This window comes from Littorina saxatilis, linkage group LG14 (genome assembly GCF_037325665.1).
Source record: "Littorina saxatilis isolate snail1 linkage group LG14, US_GU_Lsax_2.0, whole genome shotgun sequence".
In the NCBI taxonomy this organism is placed as follows: Eukaryota; Metazoa; Mollusca; class Gastropoda; order Littorinimorpha; family Littorinidae; genus Littorina; species Littorina saxatilis.
In genome coordinates this window covers 33626534-33648603 of record NC_090258.1, presented here as the reverse complement: position 1 = coordinate 33648603, position 22070 = coordinate 33626534, and the positions used below count along the sequence as shown (strand labels likewise).

General features: G+C 39.7%; 1 protein-coding gene and 2 long non-coding RNA genes across 5 annotated transcripts in view; 1 reads left to right on the top strand and 2 right to left on the bottom strand.

Annotated features, from left to right (window-relative positions):
• Nucleotides 1-1502: 1502 nt before the first annotated feature.
• On the bottom strand, nucleotides 1503-7669 carry LOC138947615 (uncharacterized). The gene is made up of 2 exons (XR_011449730.1): nucleotides 7136-7669; nucleotides 1503-4226 (listed from the first exon to the last, which is right to left on the bottom strand). It is a non-coding gene; the product is annotated as an uncharacterized lncRNA (long non-coding RNA).
• Nucleotides 4244-6230, top strand: LOC138947617 (uncharacterized). The gene is made up of 2 exons (XR_011449732.1): nucleotides 4244-5887; nucleotides 5949-6230. It is a non-coding gene; the product is annotated as an uncharacterized lncRNA (long non-coding RNA).
• Nucleotides 7670-16979: 9310 nt separating the features above from the next.
• The window catches only part of LOC138947614 (FYVE and coiled-coil domain-containing protein 1-like), a 52676-nt gene continuing 47585 nt past the window's right edge, over nucleotides 16980-22070 (bottom strand). For 2 of the 3 annotated variants that reach the window (XM_070319126.1, XM_070319127.1), the window contains 4 exons: nucleotides 20039-20203; nucleotides 19419-19578; nucleotides 18491-18660; nucleotides 16980-18140 (listed from right to left, as the gene is read on the bottom strand). In XM_070319126.1, coding sequence (XP_070175227.1) covers nucleotides 18095-18140; nucleotides 18491-18660; nucleotides 19419-19578; nucleotides 20039-20203 — 541 coding nt within the window. In that variant the 3' untranslated portion in view covers nucleotides 16980-18094. The remainder of the gene's footprint in view (nucleotides 18141-18490; nucleotides 18661-19418; nucleotides 19579-20038; nucleotides 20204-22070) is intronic. The other variant, XM_070319129.1, reaches the window with a different exon arrangement.

The following is a 22070-nucleotide window of genomic DNA, read 5'->3' as shown; positions in this document are numbered from 1 at the left end:
CGCGGCTAGCTGTTGCTAGGTCACGGCAAGCTCGCAGGGAACATCGCAGCTAGCCGCGACCTCATATCAAGCTCGCGGGTGGGATCTCCATATAAGGATATATAACTACATCGCAGCTAGCTGCGACTTAGTCGCAGCAAACTTAATTTGCATGGTAAATTACGGCCTCGCAGCGACCTCGCAGCGAGGCTCGCTGCGACCTCGCTGCGAGGCTCGCCACAGGGCCTTTTTTTCTGTAAGGGATATATTCAACAGCTATATATATGGGCAGAAGCGCAGAACAATTTTTTATTACTTACTTGAGAATGTGTAAATACTGAGAACAAAATGACATATTTTTGTGTTCAACACTTTTTTCATCATTAGAAACAGTTTAAGTAATGGTTGTGAACAACTTGTCCTGGTGGCACAAGATCAACAGGAGGTACCATAATTTTCATACAGAGGGTGTAAGAATTTGAAAGGATTAAAGTCAGTTAATGCAAAAATTAGCACTAAATGTGTGCATATGTGAAAAACCTGGTAATATGGTATATTTGAATACATCTCCAGTGTCTGCCTATCCCAATCATTATGATGCTAAGCAAGGTGTGTGTGTTTTTTTGGGGGTACAAGGGATGCTCTTATATTTCTTTGGAACAACTGTGCTATGTTATATGTGCTACATTATATTTCTTTGGAACAACTGTGCTATGTTATATGTGCTACATTTTGTGTGCTTGATTGCATCATATAAGTTGAGTATGACTTTTCTTTGAATAATGCCTTTTGGTCTTTGATAAACAAAGGGAAGGAAGCACTAGCTGCCAATGCATACATTTCATGATTTGTTTAATTAAATTCACACACCACACAAGAGAGGTAGCTTTCTCAGAAGGAGAGAAGGTCACTTTTTTCAACCAAAGCAACAAAGCGAAGACCAAAACAGAGATCAATGAACTGAATTTATAAACAAACAGAATATGAAAACAAACTTATGACTGTGATTAATGGCTTTACACTACATGGGTGGTAGTCTGAATTTTACCTGCGACTGAACTTTTTTTTTACTGCCGGGGTCCAAGGGCCGCCTAGGCCTTGGCGGATTGCAGGGGCAGCACGCATCCCAAAACGAATTTGAGCATTTAAGGTGAGGATTAAGAAGCCTCGCCTGGCTTTAAAACGGAAAAAATAACAAGGTTGGTTCAGGTACTCAAACCATAACATCTTGTTAATTGAAGGGATTTATGCACGTTTTTAACACCTCACATGATTACAATTATATAGATTTTTTTTTGTACGTCCCACATGCATTATGTTTCATTTGATTCACTCTGAATCACTTCTCTGTCTTAGTAGGAAAGCCGCATGAAATTATATATGTCATTATATTGAGACAAGAAAAGACAATTCATACATCATGATGCTTGAGGAGCAATGCACACACACACTCACACCCTAGGTCAAATGCTTGTCTTTGACCCCACAGTCTCACAGGAACACCAACACAAAGAAATCAGTGATGCAAATCAAAACTTTAATTCTCCCACAAAAAAACCACATAAAATGTATGAGCACCAATGAACACACACACACCATTCCATTTAGTTTTATACACACAAAATGGAAAGGCAAACATCATTAGGCAAGTTTGTTGTTCACAAATACAGAGATACAAAAATTAGAAGATGGAATTCAGAAGAAATGTTCAAGAGTAAAAACATATTTTACGGTGCACAAAGCTTTCATACCCACAATAATGACATTATTCAGGATACAGCCTCAGTTGCCTTATTGATTAAAACAAAGTACGTTACTGCTTAGTTTGTGCTGTTTGCATGAAAATGGATCGATGGCAAAGAAATCACAAAAGACTGCAAAACGTAACTTATAACACCACAATTATCACACAGCAGAGGCAAACCTTGGTAACTGGGGTCAAACGGTAACGCAAATCTCAAAAGTTACAGAAGATACTTGTTTGAACTTGACAGTCAAACACACAAAAAACTATACTTCAAGAAAATTACAAGAAAAAAAATTAGTGACATCATTATGATCACAAAGCAGAAGCAACTAGAAAATTGGGGTCAAACTGTTCAGCACTATAATGTCACAGAAGACACACTTTGAAATTGGCACACTGACCCAACAAATAGACAGCACTAATAAATTAATCACATCACAATGATCTCACAGCAGAAGCACTACTTGTAAACTGCAATCAAACTGTACAGCACATCTAAATGCCACAGTAGAACATGTCTGTTTAACACACACACACACAATTAAGAGATAGCACATAACAAATGAATCGCATCTTAATGATCAGCAGAAGCACTACTTGTGAACTGGGGTCTAACTGTACAGCACTACTTAAAACTCACATTCACAGGAGAACACCTCTGTAAAAACTTGGCACACCCACACACAAAAATAAACAGACGGCACAAAAAAAACTTAAAAATTACAAAACACATCCGTTTAAACTTTGCACAAGAAACCATAAGACAGACAGCAAAAATAAATGAATCACATCTTGATGCTCAGCAGAAGCACTACTTGTGAACTGGGGTCAAACTGTACAGCACTACTTAAAACTCACATTCACAGGAGAACACCTCTGTAAAAACTTGGCACACCCACACACAAAAATAAACAGACGGCACAAATAAATTAATCACATCAAAATAATCACACAGCAAAAGCACTACTTGAAAACTGACGTCAAACTGTACAGCACAATTTAAAAATCATAAAATGCCTCTGTTTAAACTTTGCACAAGAATCCATAAGACAGACAGCAAAAATACATTAATCACATCTTGATGCTCAGCAGAAGCACTACTTGTAAACTGGCGTCAAACTGTACAGCACGACTAAAAAAATTACAAAACACATTCGTTTAAACTTTGCACAAGAAACCCAGTGCCACTATGAAACAACAACATGATTTTTGAAAACACATACACACATACGTTCTGGACACCCCCTGAATATGTTGATTTAAACATATGGAAAATGTAACAAAGTTGTGCAATGCAATAATGACACAACGCAGTGACCCCAAAATGTGACAGGGGTATCTCAAACTAGATTCATGTTGGCTATCAACTACAACTACCCTTGAAGTTTTCATAGTTACAAAGCTTAAGATTCAATAACATCTGAGATAACTTCAACGTTAGGTTTTATGAAACAAACATGACTGGCCCCCTGTGACCCCAAAACTTGACAAGGGTCAATCAAACTTAGGTCAAGTCTGGAGATTATCAAACACTAGAAGTATACAAGGTTTCAAACCTGTAGCTTCAAAAACATCTGATATAGCTTCAACGCACAAGTTTTAATCCAATGAAACGAACATGACCCCGCTGTGACCCCAAATTTTGAAGAGGGTCAACCAAACTGAGGTCACTTTGTAAGATCTTTCTTTATTTGGTGGTTTATGTCGTTGTCAACCACAAAGGTTATATCGCGACGGGGGAAGGGGGGAGATGGGATAGAGCCACTTGTCAATTGTTTCTTGTTAACAAAAGCACAAATCAAACATTTGCTCCAGGGGCTTGCAACGTAGTACAATATATTACCTTACTGGGAGAATGCAAGTTTCCAGTACAAAGGACTTTGTAAGATCATCGAACCCTAAATTTTTCAGAGGTCTAGCTTGAAAAACAACCAAGCTAACCTCAAATGTTAAGTTTTTTGGCCGGATATATGGATTGACACATGTATATGAATTCTTAGACTCGCCAATTACTCAGGTGAGTCAATAAGAGACGATTTGGAAAGAACAACAACATGATTTTTAAAAACACATACACACATACGTTCTGGACACCCCCTGAATATGTGCAGAGAAAAGTCTGTGAGTGAACTGTCATCATACAGCACTAATGAACAAATTGAGAAGGAAAAAACCCCATGCAGGTGGAAGGTAGAAGACATAAATCAACACTTCCTCATCAGTCCTTGCACACAACACACACAAAATGTACATCTTCTGCCGAGACCTCAGCTCTCGTCATCTCCACCCCAGCACAGTCAAAGTGCCACCAGGAGTGATATTTCTCACTCTGCACCCAGTCTGCCAAATCCGGTTTTGAGCAAAATGGCATGCCGCACATGTTTTTTTCTCGAGGACGTCCATGTTGCAGACGCCTCTGATGACTGTATTTTCTGAACATCTGGCAGTGACATTGTCGCATCACAGCCACTGGAATGTTTGCCAGCAGCGACTCAGCATTCTGCACACAAGTAAGCAACAATCATAGCAAAACAACTCATTGAGGTCTGGATATATATTAAAAAAAAACCAAAAACAACAACAACAACAACAACAGATCAAGTGGACACTTACATAATTAACTGAGAAATACTGAGAATTCAGAGCGCAAAATGATATTTCTTTATCATATTATATATATGCTGTTGTAACTATAGTGCTTTCTACTGGAATTAAGAGAGGGTACAAGTTCTACAACTGACAGATGACACTTGTTAAGTGTTAAGATTAATCTGCATGAACATTACAAAATGAATTAATTAAGTCTAAGTGTGGTGAGTGAGAGAAATCTGTATTGACATTGTGTGACTGTGTCAATAGAATTATAATTTCTAGCGCCTGTATTGCGTGGTAGGCTGTTATCGTAGGTATGACGTCGGTATGACGTAGGTTTCAGGGTTTCGTCATTTTACAGACAGGGGTGTCCACTTGTGTCTATCGGTTACGTCTGCGTGTTCGGTTTGAATGAAAACACACAGACTATGCATTTGTTTGAATATTCCTGAATGGGGAATGCTTAGTTTTGTTCTTAATAAGTTAAATTAGTTTAGATCGTATTGATAAAAGAATGTTTGGGGTGGCGACGCATAATCAAGCAGCGTCATGTAGGACCCTCTCCTCCCTTCCCCTTTTCCCGACTAAAATGAGTAAAAGTTGTAATGAACTCGGCCAAAGTTGAAACAAACGCGCACTTGTGGCCTGGACTGGCAGAACATGTCAAGCCTTGCCGGCCTTTGGATGAATTATGCATTTGTGATGCATTTGTGAAGTGAAAAAGTGTGTGTTGGTGTGTACCAATTGGAGTGATGGAGTGTGTGTTGGCTGTATGTCCTGGAACCGAATGCTGTTGTGAACCAGGGAGTGCTTCGTGTCCAGAGATGATGTAGACCAGGTGAGAATAGACCTTTTGTTATCGGTACATCTTCTTTGGAATTGGCACAATAATTTGATTGTTCTTTAGTCATGTGAATGTGTGGAATTAGATCTCAGCAAGCACAGAAAGTTGGTCCCCTCTCGGACCAATATTGGATTTGGCTAAATGGTCTGTTGTTTTGTCTGGAAATTGACAGCTGTAATAAAATGATGTGTAATTAACAACAGAAGAGAAGGCCAATGATTAGATTGAGAAAACCAAACATGCATGATGTAATACTGGAACTTGAATGATTGTAATTGTGGTGTTGATGACTGTGTGAGATGATACTTTGATATGAATTGTCGCTTCGGTAATTACTGACTTTGCTTTTACTTTTTGTTTTCCCAGCCGAGCGGACTCTTGGTGGGATAGCGTGTATGCTTTAGCACAGTGTATGTTTTGCTACTGTGTTTAGCATAGCGTGTATGTTTTACTACTGTGTATAGCATAGTGTATGTTTAGCATAGCGTGTTTATGATAGCGTGTATGTTTATCATAGCGTGTATGTTTATCATAGCGTGTATGTTTTAGCGTAGTGTATGTTTTACTACCGTGTATGTATAGCATAGCGTGTTTTACTACCGTGTAGGTATAGCATAGCGTGTTTTACTACCGTGCATGTATACCATAGCGTGTTTTACCACCGTGTATGTATAGCATAGCGTGTTTTACTACCGTGTATGTTTAGCATAGCGTGTTAGTTCTAGGTAGTGTTTTACTACCGTGTTTATGATAGCGTGTATGTTTAGCATAGCGTGTTAGTTCTAGGTAGTGTTTTACTACCGTGTTTAATAGCGTGTTTTAGAGCACACGTTACACCAGTGACTTTATAGTGTTGTGGCAACAGAACTTTTTTCGTAGTAGAGATTTGCCTCACCCCACTTCTGACACCACATTTTGGAGTATGTGTTTCCACCTTTTTCAGACTAAGTGTTGAAAATGTTTATTGAAAAGTAGCATTAGTCTGACGAACCTATTTTTAACTTTTATTTTAAATGCTTGGTGATTGTGTGCGTGAGTGTTATGCAATAAAGAGGACAGAGAACATCATTCAATGTATTCAAACCTTTTATTGTTTGTGTACTCTCTCCCTCTCGCTTTTTTGTAATTGCAACACCCCCATGCGCTCCACCACATAAGCAAGACCAATGTTGTAGGAATCAAAGGAACAAGGAAGTTTGGGGGCAAATATTGAAACTAGTTATATAAATATATATTAATGAACCAAATTAGCTTTTGTCTGAAGTAACTGAATAAATTTTAAGCCATGAGTTGTCATTGTTCAGATTAATTTTAAGCAACTTAGCAAGATTAGTGTAAAGTTATGAACACCTTCATCTTTTATTACAATGATAGCTGATCACTTAAAGTTAAAGAATATTGTAACTATGTCACGGTGTAACTGTAAAGTTATGAACAACAAAAGGTAATAACTTATTTTTCGGCCTGTGTTTAAGGTTTTAACTTGATTTCTGACTGCATGGTTGTTGACATGGAAACCAAAATGTTTGACATGGATATGTTTTTGTTGCATGTCTGTGTTATTATAACTAGAGTATTACAGAAAAAAGTACAGAGAATGATACGAATCATTTAAACTTTAAAGGACTGAAAATGCATGACTCTAATGGCAGGCACACAGCTCGTATTACATGGACGATTGTTTTATAGGAAACCTGTTACACATTGAATTATCATTGATCACACATGGTTGCATAGAACTTTGAAACTGAGTTTTATTCACTGGATGGACCATAGAACATGTCATCTGATACTTTCAGTCTCAATCAGTCAATGTCAACAGAAATTTGGCTGACAGTGACACTGACAGCCATGGAATCAACAACAGTTGAGATAACCATAACTCATTAACTGTACAAAAATAAACATGCGAAAAAATAAATAAAACAACATAGCGAAATACTTTCAGTCACGTTTCATAACTACGAACTTACCTCTTGTTTGCTGGGTATGCAGAGAACGTCGTTTAAGTCCAATCCTGGAAAGTTCACGAGCTGAAACTTCTTTTCACGCACCCACCACTTGAACTTCGAAGACTTCCCATCTTCAATGTGGTCCGTACGTTTTGTTTTTAGAAACAGCACACTATTGTCATATTTCTTCTGCGTGAGCACGGTTGTATTTTCTGCGTAAGTTCCACGACAAAACTGTCCACCTCTTCCCTGTGGTCACCCATCATGGTCAAGGGCGAGAGGCAGACTGGCGATCAGACTGGCATCGCTAGTCGAAAGGAGGGCCATTTCTAGAATGAGTCGGTGCGTTTCCGGAAATGACGCGCTTTGTTGGAAATCTACTGAGGCGTGACGAAGTCCCGCGAGATTCCAACTCTGCCCCGGATTCTTACTATGCGCCCAACAGTGAACACCTTTCTTCACTATGAGTAGGATCTATATTTAGACGCCGGCTGTGCAAACAAAGTACTGATAAGCTTGACACACTAACTTGTATTCTGGATGTGTGTTATTTTTCATTACGGTCAAGTTCAGATCAAATGTTTTTAGATAGACCGGGAATCGTGACTGTGGTGGTGGTAGTGTGTGTATGTGTGTGTGTTGTGTGTGTGTGCGTGTGTGTTTAATAATAATAATAATAATAAAGTATATTTATATTGCGCCTATCCCTTACAAAAAACAAAAATATATGTTTGCGTGTGCGTGCGCTAGTGTGTGTGTGTGTGTGTGTGTATGTGTGTGTGTTGTGTGTGTGACAAAATGTAAAAACAACACTTCAGCTTCAGGCACAATCAGGACAGCGTCGCTGTGAACATGTATGCCATCACGAATGCTAGTGAGTTGGTGGTTGTGATCCGTCAAACTTTAGAAATATGATTGTCTGAAAGAACGACGATTTTATGTTGTACTTTGAACGGCCATAATATCACATTAATAAGTTATTCTAACACAACAGACCCGACACACTATACACCAGACCACATTACACCACACGCACACACACTCTCTCTCTCTCCCTCTGTACCAGCACAAGTAAAATCACATGCAATACAGATGGACTTGTTGGTGCTGTTGGTGGAAAACCAAACCAAGGACGACGAAGTGGTCATTCTAATGAACATTCTCAAACTCAGACTGCTAAGAGCGGTGCATGTTTCAGACGTTTAGCATTATGCAAAAGACACAAACTGTCCTGCCAAAGGTGAAGAATGCAAGAAATGTCACACAAAAAGAAACCTTAAAAGATACACTTCTGTCGTCTGCCTCGAAAAACGTCCACAGTACGCGTGAGAACTGAAAGCGAAGAGCATACAGATTTTGAACGATGGAAAGAATTCCACAACAGGCACTTACTTTCTGGGCTGTATCCTTATCATCACGTGTTGCAAAACCGTTGCTTTTTAGTTTACACCAGGTCCACCGTAAACGTTCTTTAGATGTGAACGTCGGCGAATCAGACTGAAACTTCTAATAATGGACATTTATTAATCGCCGTTTCTCACAAGAGCTCACGGCGATTTACATATTAATTAACTTCGCGCGACACGAACTCGTTTGCCAAGAGACCGATCTTGGCATTGGTGACGTCAAATTGAAAACAAAATAGATTTTTTTTCTTTTTCAAATCATGTATGACTGATGTGATGTTTCTCCAGAGTGTTGCAGCATGATCAAACTGTGTGGTTTATGCACAGATTAAAATACAACATGAGAAATATACAGTAAAAGGATCTGACTACATGTACTTTCAAGCGGGGCCTTATTAGTTATACCTAACAACAGCAGGGGCGGAGTAGTTAAGCCAGAGGGGTGGGGGGTTACAACCTGGGGTCCAGGGGTAGATCCCTTGTGGGGTACAGGGGCAATTACCCCGTTGGGGGGTCTGGGGGGCGAAGCGCCCCTGAAGCTGAAGAGTTTTAGCTATTTTATGAACAATTTATGGCTTATCCTTGATTTTAAACATGATCAACTGGTGTCAGCAGCCACTCATTATTTCTTTTAAAGTTAATATTAGGCCCCTGAACAGTTGTGAAATTATTACCCGAGGCCCTGCGTGGGATGCAAATAGACGTTGCATTGAGTCCGAAATAACATTCCTAACCGCAAAAAGGAATGTATTAAATGAACTACACAATTAAATGTTGTATTGTAACTCAAGTTGGGGACTGTCTTTGTTTAGTGGGGCACTGAGGGTTCTCGGCAAGCCTCGACTGCCGTATGTACGTGACTCAGAACACGGGAATCCCAATAACAATGTGAGTTAAAAATAAGACATTTTGTGATCTAATTATAAAGATAGTTTCTTTCCTTAGTAAGCGCGACCTTGAATCGCACTACAAATCTGTGGAGACTTTTGCACAAGATAAGAGTATCTCCTTCTGGTTGGATACGTGCACATTCCTGTACAGAGCAGAAATTGTTGTCGTCAGGTTGACATATAGGTGTCTGTACAAGCTTAATTCATAAAAAAAGAGTACACTCTGCACAAGATTCAAGAAGCAGCCATGCTTTCTTTCTTTTCTTTATTTGGTGTTTAACGTCGTTTTCAACCGTTCAAGGTTATATCGCGACGGAGAAGGGGGGGGGGGGGGGGGGGGGGATGGGATAGAGCCACTTGTTAATTGTTTCTTGTTCACAAAGCACTAATAAAAAAATTGCTCCAGGGGCTTGCAACGTAGTACAATATATGACCTTACTGGGAGAATGCAAGTTTCCAGTACAAAGGACTTAACATTTCTTACATACTGCTTGACTAAAATCTTTACAAAAATTGACAATATTCTATACAAGAAACACTTAACAAGGGTAAAAGGAGAAACAGAATCCGTTAGTCGCCTCTTACGACATGCTGGGGAGCATCGGGTAAATTCTTTCTCGTCCCAACCAATATGGGACTCCCCCTAACCCGCGTGTATGTGTGTTCCCCATAGTCATGAAGGGTATTGCTATTCGGCAATTATGTTCACATCCATATAATTGAAAAGTAATCAGTGAGCTATAGCAAGAAATTGGTGATTCTGAAGTACACTTTATCAATGTCATTGTTTCACACATCCAGGAAGAATTTATGGATCTTGAATTTTTTTTTTTATGATTTTATGCTGTATAGTATAACAGAGTTGTCGACCTCATGTGTGCACATATGTGTTGATTGTGTATGGTAATTGGCATATATACAAACCGATTCTCTTTTGAAATACTGTGTTGGTATACTATGTGTTCTGTAATTCTCATTTTCCAAAATGTAGTGTAAACTCATAAACAGTCATTAAAAAACACACCCAAAAACAGTCAACTTTCCGAAAATGTTATTCAAAGAATAATTTATGTACACAAGCTCACCAAAACATGTCAATTTCAACAACATTGTTTTGAAGTCACTGTCCATAAACTTGATCTGATAAAATGTACCTGAACCACATGATGTTAACATACCTACACCTTTGCTTCATAAGCTTAACATATAAGCACCTTATTGAAGACGGTTAAAACAGATTTACATAATAGACACATTCCGGAAATAGCTCTCGGTTTTATAGGGTTTGTAAGAGCTGCATTCCCTTGAGCTTGTTTTTCCATGAAAACACGGAGGCAAGCTTATAATACACATGACATTGTAGGCTTGCCTCAGTGTTTCTATGGATACAAGGGAAAACAACTCTTCCACAACACAGCACAACTTGACACAGTTAATTATTTCCGAATATCATCTATTCTTATTATAGTTTGCATGTTGGGTTTTCACAACAAGTAAATCTCTCTCTCTCTCTCTCTGACCTTAAGCAAGACTTGCACACTTACAACCAAGAGTGTATAAAGTAGTGAACAAAATGCATGTTTAGTAGATTAAACATAGGAAAATAATACAATACTTGCACCATGTTGTCTCAATGAAAAAGCATAACTTAATTACTCTACACTCTACATTTTGTTTGAAGTTTTACCTGTGAGCATTCATTCCAAGGTTAAAAAACAACAGCAAAAAAGTGTAAAAAAACCCAACTACAACAGAAACATTTAATTATAAAAAAAAAGTAAACCATGAGAAATCGCAGGCATCTATGCGATAGTGTTACTACATTATTAGTGTAGAATACAAGAAAACAAGTTGATCGCATACCTGTCAAGTCCTACGCATTCTGCGTAATTCTTACGGTTTTTCGGTGTATTTTGGGTCCTACGTCGTATACCTCAAACCATACGCATTTTCAGCAATTTTTTTTTTATTGATTTTTTAAAAAAAAAAAATTATTTATTTATTTTATTTTTTTTTTGCTGGCATGGACTGCCGTTCATTCATTTCTGAGGAGGAGCTTGCACCAGCAACACAACAGAAGTTCTGGCATGATGTGCGCCAGTTCTACGTGGCCTGTGTGAGGAAAATGTTGAATAAATTTCCATTTGGCAGTGAAACCCTGCAACACCTTTAAGTGCTGGATCACAGTCTGGGAGCTGACACACTGACTGCCTTCTTGCAGGTCAAAATTAACTCTGATGCATGCTGCCATGATTTTAAGGTGACTGGCAGCATGATTGACAAAGCAAAGATTTGCACAGATTTCTTTCTTTCTTTGGTGTTTAACGTCGTTTTCAACCACGAAGGTTATATCGCGACGGGGGAAGGGGGGAGATGGGATAGAGCCACTTGTTAACCTTTGCCGTGCTTCCTGGGTTCACCTGTACCCAGAGACACACTAAAATCATTGTAACTCTGGAACCATTAAAGGTATCGTTTTGAAATTTTAAGTATCTCTCACACACCTAATTTGCTCTCTGTCTGCAAATTTTTAGTGTGTACATGACAAAACATTAAAATTAATTGATTATGATAATTTACATACACACTACCGATGGCGCGGGTTCACACAAACCCATACTTTTAAAGAGTAGTAGTGATTGTAACTATCCCTCTGCCGACGGCGTGGGTTCTGCTACACCCATAATTACCAAAGCGGCGGAACAGTGTCTGTCAGCCTGTTTGTCTCCAAGAGACTGTCTGTCTCTCTGTCTGTCTGTCCGTATCTCTCTGTCTGTATGTCTGTTGTCAGTTCCTCTGTCTGTCTGTCTGTCTATCCGTCTATCTGTCTATCCGTCTATCTGACTGTCTGTCTATCTGACTGTCTGTCTCTGTCTCTCTCTCTCTGTCTCTCTCTCTGTCTCTCTCTCTCTGTCTCTCTCTGTCTCTCTTAGTCTCTCTCTCTTTCTTAGTCTCTCTCTCTCTTTCTTAGTCTCTCTCTCTCTCTCTTTCTTAGCGGTCTCTCTCTCTCTTTCTTAGTCTCTCTCTCTCTCTCTTTCTTAGTCTCTCTCTCTCTCTCTTTCTTAGTCTCTCTCTCTCTTTCTTAGTCTCTTTCTCTCTTTCTTAGTCTCTCTCTCTCTCTCTTTCTTAGTCTCTCTCTCTCTCTTAGTCTCTCTCTCTTTCTTAGTCTCTCTCTCTTTCTCTCTTAGTCTCTCTCTCTTTCTTAGTCTCTCTCTCTCTCTCTTTCTTAGTCTCTCACTCTCTTTCTTAGTCTCTCTCTCTCTCTCTTTCTTAGTCTCTCTCTCTCTCTCTCTCTCTTTCTTAGTCTCTCTCTCACTTTCTTAGTCTCTCTCTTTCTTAGTCTCTCTCTCTCTTTCTATAGTCTCTCTCTCTCTCTCTTTCTTAGTCTCTCTCTCTCTCTTAGTCTCTCTCTCTCTTTCTTAGTCTCTCTCTCTCTCTGTCTTAGTCTCTCTCTCTTTCTTAGTCTCTCTCTCTCTAGCTCTTTCTTAGTCTCTCTCTCTCTCTTTCTTAGTCTCTCTCTCTCTTTCTTAGTCTCTCTCTCTCTCTCTCTCTCTCTCTCTCTCTCTCTATCTTTCTTAGTCTCTCTCTCTCTTTCTTAGAATCTCTCTCTCTCTCTTTCTTAGTCTCTCTCTCTCTTTCTTAGTCTCTCTCTCTCTCTTTCTTAGTCTCTCTCTCTCTCTTTCTTAGTCTCTCTCTCTCTCTCTCTCTCTGTCTTAGTCTCTCTCTCTCTTTCTTAGTCTCTCTCTCTCTCTCTTAGTCTCTCTCTCTCTTTCTTAGTCTCTCTCTCTCTTAGTCTCTCTCTCTTTCTTAGTCTCTCTTTCTCTCTCTCTTTCTTAGTCTCTCTCTCTCTCTCTTTCTTAGTCTCTCTTTCTCTCTCTTTATTTGTCTCTCTCTATCTTTCTTAGTCTCTCTCTCTCTCTTTCTTAGTATCTCTCTCTCTCTCTCTTTCTTAGTCTCTCTCTCTCTCTCTCTCTTAGTCTCTCTCTCTCTTTCTTTGTCTCTCTCTCTCTCTTTCTTAGTCTCTCTCTCTTTCTTAGTCTCTCTCTCTTTCTTAGTCTCTCTCTCTCTCTTTCTTAGTCTCTCTCTTTCTTAGTCTCTCTCTCTCTTTCTTAGTCTCTCTCTCTCTCTTTCTTAGTCTCTCTCTCTCTCTATCTTTATTTGGTCTCTCTCTCTCTATCTTTCTTAGTCTCTCTCTCTCTCTTTCTTAGTCTCTCTCTCTCTCTTTCTTAGTCTCTCTCTCTCTTTCTTAGTCTCTCTCTCTCTCTTTCTTAGTCTCTCTCTCTCTCTTTCTTAGTCTCTCTCTCTCTTTCTTAATCTCTCTCTCTATCTTTATTTGGTCTCTCTCTCTCTATCTTTCTTAGTCTCTCTCTCTCTCTTTCTTAGTCTCTCTCTCTCTCTTTCTTAGTCTCTCTCTCTCTTTCTTAATCTCTCTCTCTATCTTTATTTGGTCTCTCTCTCTCTATCTTTCTTAGTATCTCTCTCTCTCTTTCTTAGTCTCTCTCTCTCTCTTTATTTGTCTCTCTCTCTCTATCTTTCTTAGTCTCTCTCTCTCTCTTTCTTAGTCTCTCTCTCTCTCTCTTTCTTAGTCTCTCTCTCTTTCTTAGCCTCTCTCTCTTTCTTAGTCTCTCTCTCTCTTTCTTAGTCTCTCTCTCTTTCTTAGTCTCTCTCTCTCTTTCTTAGTCTCTCTCTCTTTCTTAGTCTCTCTCTCTCTCTCTTTCTTAGTCTCTCTCTCTTTCTTAGTCTCTCTCTCTCTCTTTCTTAGTCTCTCTCTCTCTTTCTTAGTCTCTCTCTCTCTTTCTTAGTCTCTCTCTCTCTCTCTCTCTCTCTCTCTCTCTCTCTTTCTTAGTCTCTCTCTCTCTCTCTCTTTCTTAGTCTCTCTCAGTCTCTCTCAGTCTCTCCCTCCCCCTCTCCCTCCCCCTCTCCCTCCCCTGCAAGAGGTCGGTGAAGGGAGAAACTCGATGCACCCACTGAAGTAGCGCTGTGGGTTTCCCTGAACCCACCCCGTCGTTAGAGAAATAAACGGTAAAAACCCTCTTTCAAATGTATGGGTTCAGACAAACCCGCATCGTCGTTAGAGGAATAAACGGTAAAAACCCTCTTTCAAATGTATGGGTTCAGACAAACCCGCATCGTCGGGAGTGTGTAGTCAAAAGCGGCATCCGGCAAAGGTTAAGTGTTTCTTGTTCACAAAAGCACTAATAAAAAAATTGCTCCAGGGGCTTGCAACGTAGTACAATATATGACCTCACTGGGAGAATGCAAGTTTCCAGTACAAAGGACTAAACATTTCTTACATACTGCTTGACTAAAATCTTTACAAACATTGACTATATTCTATACAAGAACCACTTAAGGGTAAAAGGAGGAACAGAATCCGTTAGTCGCCTCTTACGACATGCGGGGTGCAGAGAAATAAGGATGTGGAAAAGAAGACTTTTGGTAAGTGAAATAAAGGTGATGGATCCAGTCAGGTAGAAATAAGACAACAAGAAAAGAATTGGAAAACTGCAGGGAATAGTAGGGAGAGTTTTCTTGGAAGGAAATACATGTATAGGTGAAAGGACTGGTAAGGCAGAAATAAGACAAAAGAAGAGAAGTAAAGGGGTGGGGTAGCTTGATAAAAACACTCCCGCCGCGTGAAGGCGACCCCATGGGAGCATTTGCACAGATGAATACAACTAAGAACACAAGTGACAAGTGAGAAAAAAAATGAACGAACAAGAGTGCAGTGTAAATGTATTACATGTAGTGGTAAATAAAGAGCAGTTTGTGCAGAAAGAAATTTATGTGTTTTACTTTTAGTTTGCGAAAAACAATCTGATTGGTTTAGTGTGTATGCATGAGAAGTTGAATTTGTGTGTTTAACCACATCCTGATCCACGCATTAACTATGGTTTTTGATCCCCAACTATGGTTTCTTATGCCATTTACTATGGTCAGAGGCCAAAAGTACTTGACAGGTATGTGATCGAGTTGGAGATCGAGTCACTGAAAAATAAATTAACACAGCAGAGACGGGAGGATTTGGACTGGGGAGGGGGGAGGAGCAATGCATGGTGCACACAGCTTGTAACAGCTGAATACACAGAGATTCTAAATTCCTGTGACAATCTAATCTTATACTGGACAGATTGCGGTTAACAAGAATTAATACTACCTGTTGGTTATCAAACTGTCACAGACTTGGATGGTTTTAATGACCACACCTTGTGTAAGCAATTAGCTGTCAGTAACATTTCATTGTTTCACTTTACAGTCAACCTCCTCACACCTCAGCTATTACAGTGCTGGATTATAATTACTTATAATGAATACTCTGCCTCACAAATACAGTGGAACCCCTTTTTAAAACCACAGAAAAATCTTGAAAAAAGGTAGGACTTTAAAAAAAAAATGGGGGTAAATTTACATGTATCTTAAAACACTATGGTCGTCTTTAGAGGGCTAGGGGCGACTTTACAGAAGAAAAGCTCAAAGCAGCGTTTTCAAAAGCACTGTTGAAACTGTGTGAAAGAAATGTTGCTGCACTAAAAATAACACAGGAACGCAACAAATGGGAACAAAAGTGTTGATACCTGATGGCTCACAGCAGCTGCAACCATAGAGATGTCAAAAACAAATAGCCATAAAGGCGAATTCTGGTGTATGTTTCCATTGGTATTTCCTATTTCATTACTGGTTAGCTGTTATGTTCTTAGGTTAGATTACACATGTATGCATAAAGTTCTTTCACAAAAGAAGCCAAAGCAGTACATAATATTATAGTGTAAATAATGTATGCATGGCTGTGATCCTTGTTTCAGGATTGAAAAGGGGCTGAGAGTGTGTTCTTTGTAGTAAATTGTGTTATTTGCCCCCCCCCCCCCCCCCCCCCCGCCCCCCCAAAATTATTAAAAAAAAAACCCACAAAAACAACAGAAATACAAACTTCTGAAACAGAAGAAAAGCTCAAAGACAAACGCAAACCGATCCACTTAAACAAAGTCACATTCAAACACCCAGTTTAACATGCAGACAACCGAATCATTTATGCAAATTCATGCAGATCAGTGACTGAAATCCACTCAGCTAGACAAATCGAGATAATCATTAAAATGTGTGATATGGTAGTACATACAAATATCACAGAGACATGAAATCTGTTCAAATTTATTATGACACTTCAACAACACAACCTAAAATAAGTAAAACACACAGCACAATCAAGTGCATCAGACGAAGCAGTAAGGACAATAACTTGTAATCACACAGTCATTAAATTCAAAGTTTTTCCTTTTAGGCCTAAAAAAAAATAGGTGTGGTTACGGTAACCCGACCTACCCTATTTTTAGGGGCTGACCCTATAACTTTTTATTACATTTGTAAAAAAAAAATAATTAAAAAAAAACACGAGTGCAGAAAACGCAATGGAAGTGAAAGCGCTCGAGTCGCACACTTATTTCCCTGTCAAGTAGGTTTAATTTGTACACATTAGAAAAAAAAGTAAACAAAAAAAAAAAGTGGTTGCCTACCTTCCTACCCTATTTTTTTTGGCTATGTTACCTTAACCACACCTATTTTTTTTTTTTCCTTTGAAGAATGTGATCAGTGGTATAAAAATGACATTTTTCCTCTGCAACAGATTATTTTTAACATGTGATATTGCCAATGAAATATTATTATGTTTTTGTTTAAATTGATTATTTGACATCGATTTTTTCAATACCATGATCTCTCTTAAAAGCAGAAAAATAAGACACAGAGACAATTGTCTTAAAAATACAAATACAACTCCAAATGAACAGTACATTTCCATCCTTAAGCGATTCGACTCAACATCTCTGATCTAAGCTAGGTTTTGACAAGGGTAGGTATGACCACCCCTCACCATGGACGTAATATATCAACATTCAACCTGGGTGCTTTTTTTACAAAGAGGGAATTTTTGTGTGAATCAATTTTTGTAAGAAACCGATTCACGACAAAATTTCAACTCTGTCCAGGAATCAGTCTGTGAACTGTGCCTTAAAAAAAAAAAGAAAGGACTGGAACGGAAGTGTCCCAAGCACCCAATCAATATTTGCAGTCTGTACATTGTGACATTCACACAAGAGTTCAACACTGCAGTTTCTGTAACCTCACGCCATTTTGCTTTTCAATGACATGATTTCAATGTGGAAACGATACATTGCTTGAATAAACATGACGTAACATAATATTCAAGAGCTCTAAAAGATAATGTATGCATAGTACAATTTCCACACCAGCTGTTTGCAGGCACATAGATAACAGTGTGTGCTTCGAACAACACGTGTTGTGCTGCCAAAGAAGGTTCGACACAGCAGTATATTTACACAGCAACTGAATCATCATGTTTCATGGTAACAAATATTTGACAGAGTACACAAAAAGCGGGTAATTAAACCAGACCCTTTTGAGCAGAGGGGCAGCTATAAAGCTGGCAGTGGTAAACATTTCTATTGTAAATCCCCTCATAGACTCAGAGTCATATACAATTAACTGGAACACAATAAAACAAACAAAACTGGTTTTGAGAATTACTGAACAGTACGTTCCATGAGAACAGATGGCAGTCTAATCTCCTGTAGGGAGGACAGTTAATCCACTCCAGGTTTTGAGAATGATTGAAAGTTTGATGAGAAAGACAGCGGTGTTCTCCTTTCGAGAGAATGACGTTCCAAGTTCTAGCTGTCATACTTCAGGCTGTAGTGAACCTTCTTTGACGTCATTCTGAAAATGAACAGAAGAGAAACAGATTTAAGTACTACAGTTGCTTCCAACTTAAAACCAACATTGGCAGGCACACACACACACACACACACACACACACACACACACACACACACACACTCACACACACACAGAAAAAAACCCACATACAGAGATAGGGAAAAATAAAAACAAACACATGTGGGGGACACACACACACACACACACACACACACACACACACACACACACACACACACACACACACACACACACTCTCTCTCCCTCTCTCTCTTCTCAACGCATCATCTCAGTCATTTTCCAACACAATTCATCTCAAATTTGAAACCAGTCACAACACAAGCCCTGACCTTGAGTAAGAGTTGTCGAAGACGAGCGTATAGACGCCCGCAGCCTTGGCAGTGAGCTCCCCTTTGACGGGCTCCTTGACGGAGTTGCAGCGTGTGGGGGCCACCACCACCTCCCCCTCACTCACCGCCTCCTGCTTGTCGTGGTTGTACTTGATGCTGAACTGAATGTCCTGTGAGGGATGATAAATAGATAAATGAATAAATAAATAAATAAATAAATAAATAAACCAAAAAATGCAGTGGAACTCCTCTTCAAAGACCATAAAAAAAATGTGAGAAAATCAGCCTGGTATTAAAACGCAGGCACATTTTTTGCAGGGAAGGCAAACCTGTGTTTGACACCGTCTTTATTCTCAGTGTATCAATCTCTCCTTTCTCTCTCCCTGTCTCTATCCACGAGGCTCTTCAACCCCCCCCCCCCCCCCCCCCCTCCATCTCTGCACACACACCATCTCTGCATAATTTCAACAATCCAATCACCTTCGATTCCACAGTTATTGTCCTGCTAGGTGACCACAGTAGACAGAACATCAATTACAATAGGGATGACAAAACTGTGCGTGGATTTGACAGAGACGCCATTCTGCATTTATATCTCTCTAATCCGTGCTAACACACACACACACACACACACAAACACACCATTCCTGCATACTTTCAACAATGCACTCATTGTAGCTTGCGCATTAAGACGACATTCTGCATCTCTCAAATCCCCCCCCCCCCCACACACACATCATCTCTCCAATCTTCCCCCCCCCCCGACACACACACACACACACATCATCTCTCCCATCTGCCCTGCCCATGTCTAGTTCTGCGTGTTTATGCACCCTCCCCCCCCCCCCCCCCCCCCCCCCACCCAATCACCCCTACCCAAACACATACCCTTAATATATCCAATGCATTATTTCAACCCAGCACCAACCTTAGGCTGCACAGTAAACTCCCAGGTGACCACAGTAGACGGAACTTCAATGACGATAGGGACGGCAAAACTGTGACCGGGTTTGACCCAGACTTCATTCTGCGTGTTTATTTCCCCTTTTGCTAGGTCCTCAGCAGACAGCAGCATACTGGACGACATACTGAGAAAACAAGAATACAAAATAGATGGTAATCCTTTGCCTGGAACAGTTTAATCAAGCCTGCAAACCTCATATGCTGAGAAATCTGTAGAAACAAAATGTTTTACAATCCTTCTCTAAAAAATAGGCTGATGAGATTGCATTCTCTCCCAGAACTGATAAAAGCAAAGTGCACAAGTGGTGGTCAAAAACACACAGCCATCGTCGAACGCTGAAGAAGAAGGTGGTCAAAAACACTCTGTGCATAAACATTCTTGGAACGTTCTTTTGTAGATCAAGGCCAAGTTAACAGCCAAACACTGAACTGTAAATGGCAAACACACACACACACACACACACACACACACACACACACACACACACACACACACACACTCTCTCTCTCTCTCTCTCACCCATCCAAACTTTCCATTCCATTGAACATCATTTGTATTTCACATGACCCACAACCTTGACCTACTTTGGAACATCGATCAATGAAGTAGGATTAGCAGAAAGGTCGTCGTAAGCAGCTATGGACTTGGTGACCTCTTCCTGCGTAATGACCTGAAAGTTGCTACTTTGCGACTCGCTCTCCGACGCAGCAGAAGCGCTGGGAGTGGAGGTAAGGTCAGGAAGGTCAGGGCTGTGGAGGCAAAGTGGGTCAAGGTCAATGTGCAAAGTGTCAAGGTCAATTAAGGTAAGAAATCACTTGTGTTGGGGGGGGGGTGGTATACGGAATAGTTGTAAGAGTGTGTGTGTGTGTGTTTAGGAGGGGGGTATAGGGAATAGTTGTAAAATTGTATTTTTGGAGGTTTTGCAAAGCACAAAAACAGGTGACGGGTAAAAGAGGCTTTGCCTAAACAAGGGTTATATATAGTGCAAAGAACATCATGGGTTAAAATCAAAAACAGCAACCATAAAATGTTTTCTTTTTGAGCTAACAACAGATGATCATCTTTTCTAAACAGCTCACCAAACAATGATTGATTTGTAGCTGTAGCAACTCATAAGTTTGATCACCGACTATGTTTATTTTATTGCTACAAGATTTGCTTTTCTCAAAATAACATTGTTTTGTTCATATCAAGATGCTTAGATCCGAGTGATTCATCAAAAGCAGCAAAAACAAACAGTAGGTCCTGGTAGGTAACAAACTTATTTGTCAAAACACTAACTTCGCAAAAAGTGGTTAGGATATTCGGAAATAATACTTAACTCTGTAATGAGTTTTCAAGGGTTGAGGAACAGACTGCACCCTCAGAAATACATTCACTGTGGCTAAGAAACCCAGGTGACAGTGAAATCAAGCCAACGACTGACACAAATCCCAAGTGAAAAATTATAGCTTGGTTCTTTTCATTCGAAAGTATGCATATCTAAGCTGAATATTCAATGCTGATGGGATTTTGTCCATCAGTGCACAGATCGCTGTAGAGACAATTGGCTAGCTTCTCACTAGTTATTGGTCTGCTATGTCACATGGTGTTTTTTGCCTCAGTCAGACCTGGGAACCACTGTTTTGTACTTGGAGTATTCTCAAACAAACTTGGTGTCATTTCTGGAAAATTAGCGTACTCCACACATAATTTAAACATCCATGATTCAAACATGCTTCACACGCGTCCGTCGCACTGTTAATTAAGTTTACCAATACATTTAAAACAAAAGGTTCTTTCAATGTTTACTGACATAAACTGTAATCATGATTGTGTTAAAATACCGGATCAGCTTCGGGATGCGATTGTGAAGACAATTAGTCCACACATTTTCTCGACATATTTTTTTTTCACTGACTGTACTGATCGTATTCTAGACAATCATGTGTACAAAATACGGCAAAATCGTATGAGTTCCCTGGTCTGCTCAGTTTTTCCAAGGAAAAACAATCTTTCAAAACCCATTAAAACAAAACTACAGTACAGTGGAGTCCGGATACAACGAATCTCAAGGGAGATACATTTTAGTTCGTTATATCAGTAATTCGCTGTAGAGTTTTCAACCCTAAATGGCCTTAAGACAAGTTTTCCCACTCACATTCAAATGATCGTCCCATCGATCTTTCCTTGGAGAGTACAATCTCTGCATGTTTTCAACAGCTTCATAATATAATCCATAGAGGCATAGTTCAAATGTTCACTTTACTGTCACAATTTTAGAAGTGAAATTTAAAAAGTCGTATAAAAGCATGTACATGTACATTCTGATCAATCTCCGATTTCATGGTGCATGTACTACACTGGCCAAGTTTCCTCTCAAGACATCAAAGAGACCGCCCCATAGGTTAAAAGTGACCCGGGTGCAGGAAGTGTTTCCTCTCTCATATGAAAGGGGAACCAACTCTCATAGCTAAAACTGGGTCAATGACCCCTGGGAAGAAGGTCAGTGTCTCTAAACAAGGCCACCCAGCTATCACAATGGACCTGCCTTTGATCTCGCCTCACACGCAGATCGTTGTAGCCTTGCGACTTTTTAGAGCACAGTCATAGCTTAGCAGCTGATTGGAATAGTGA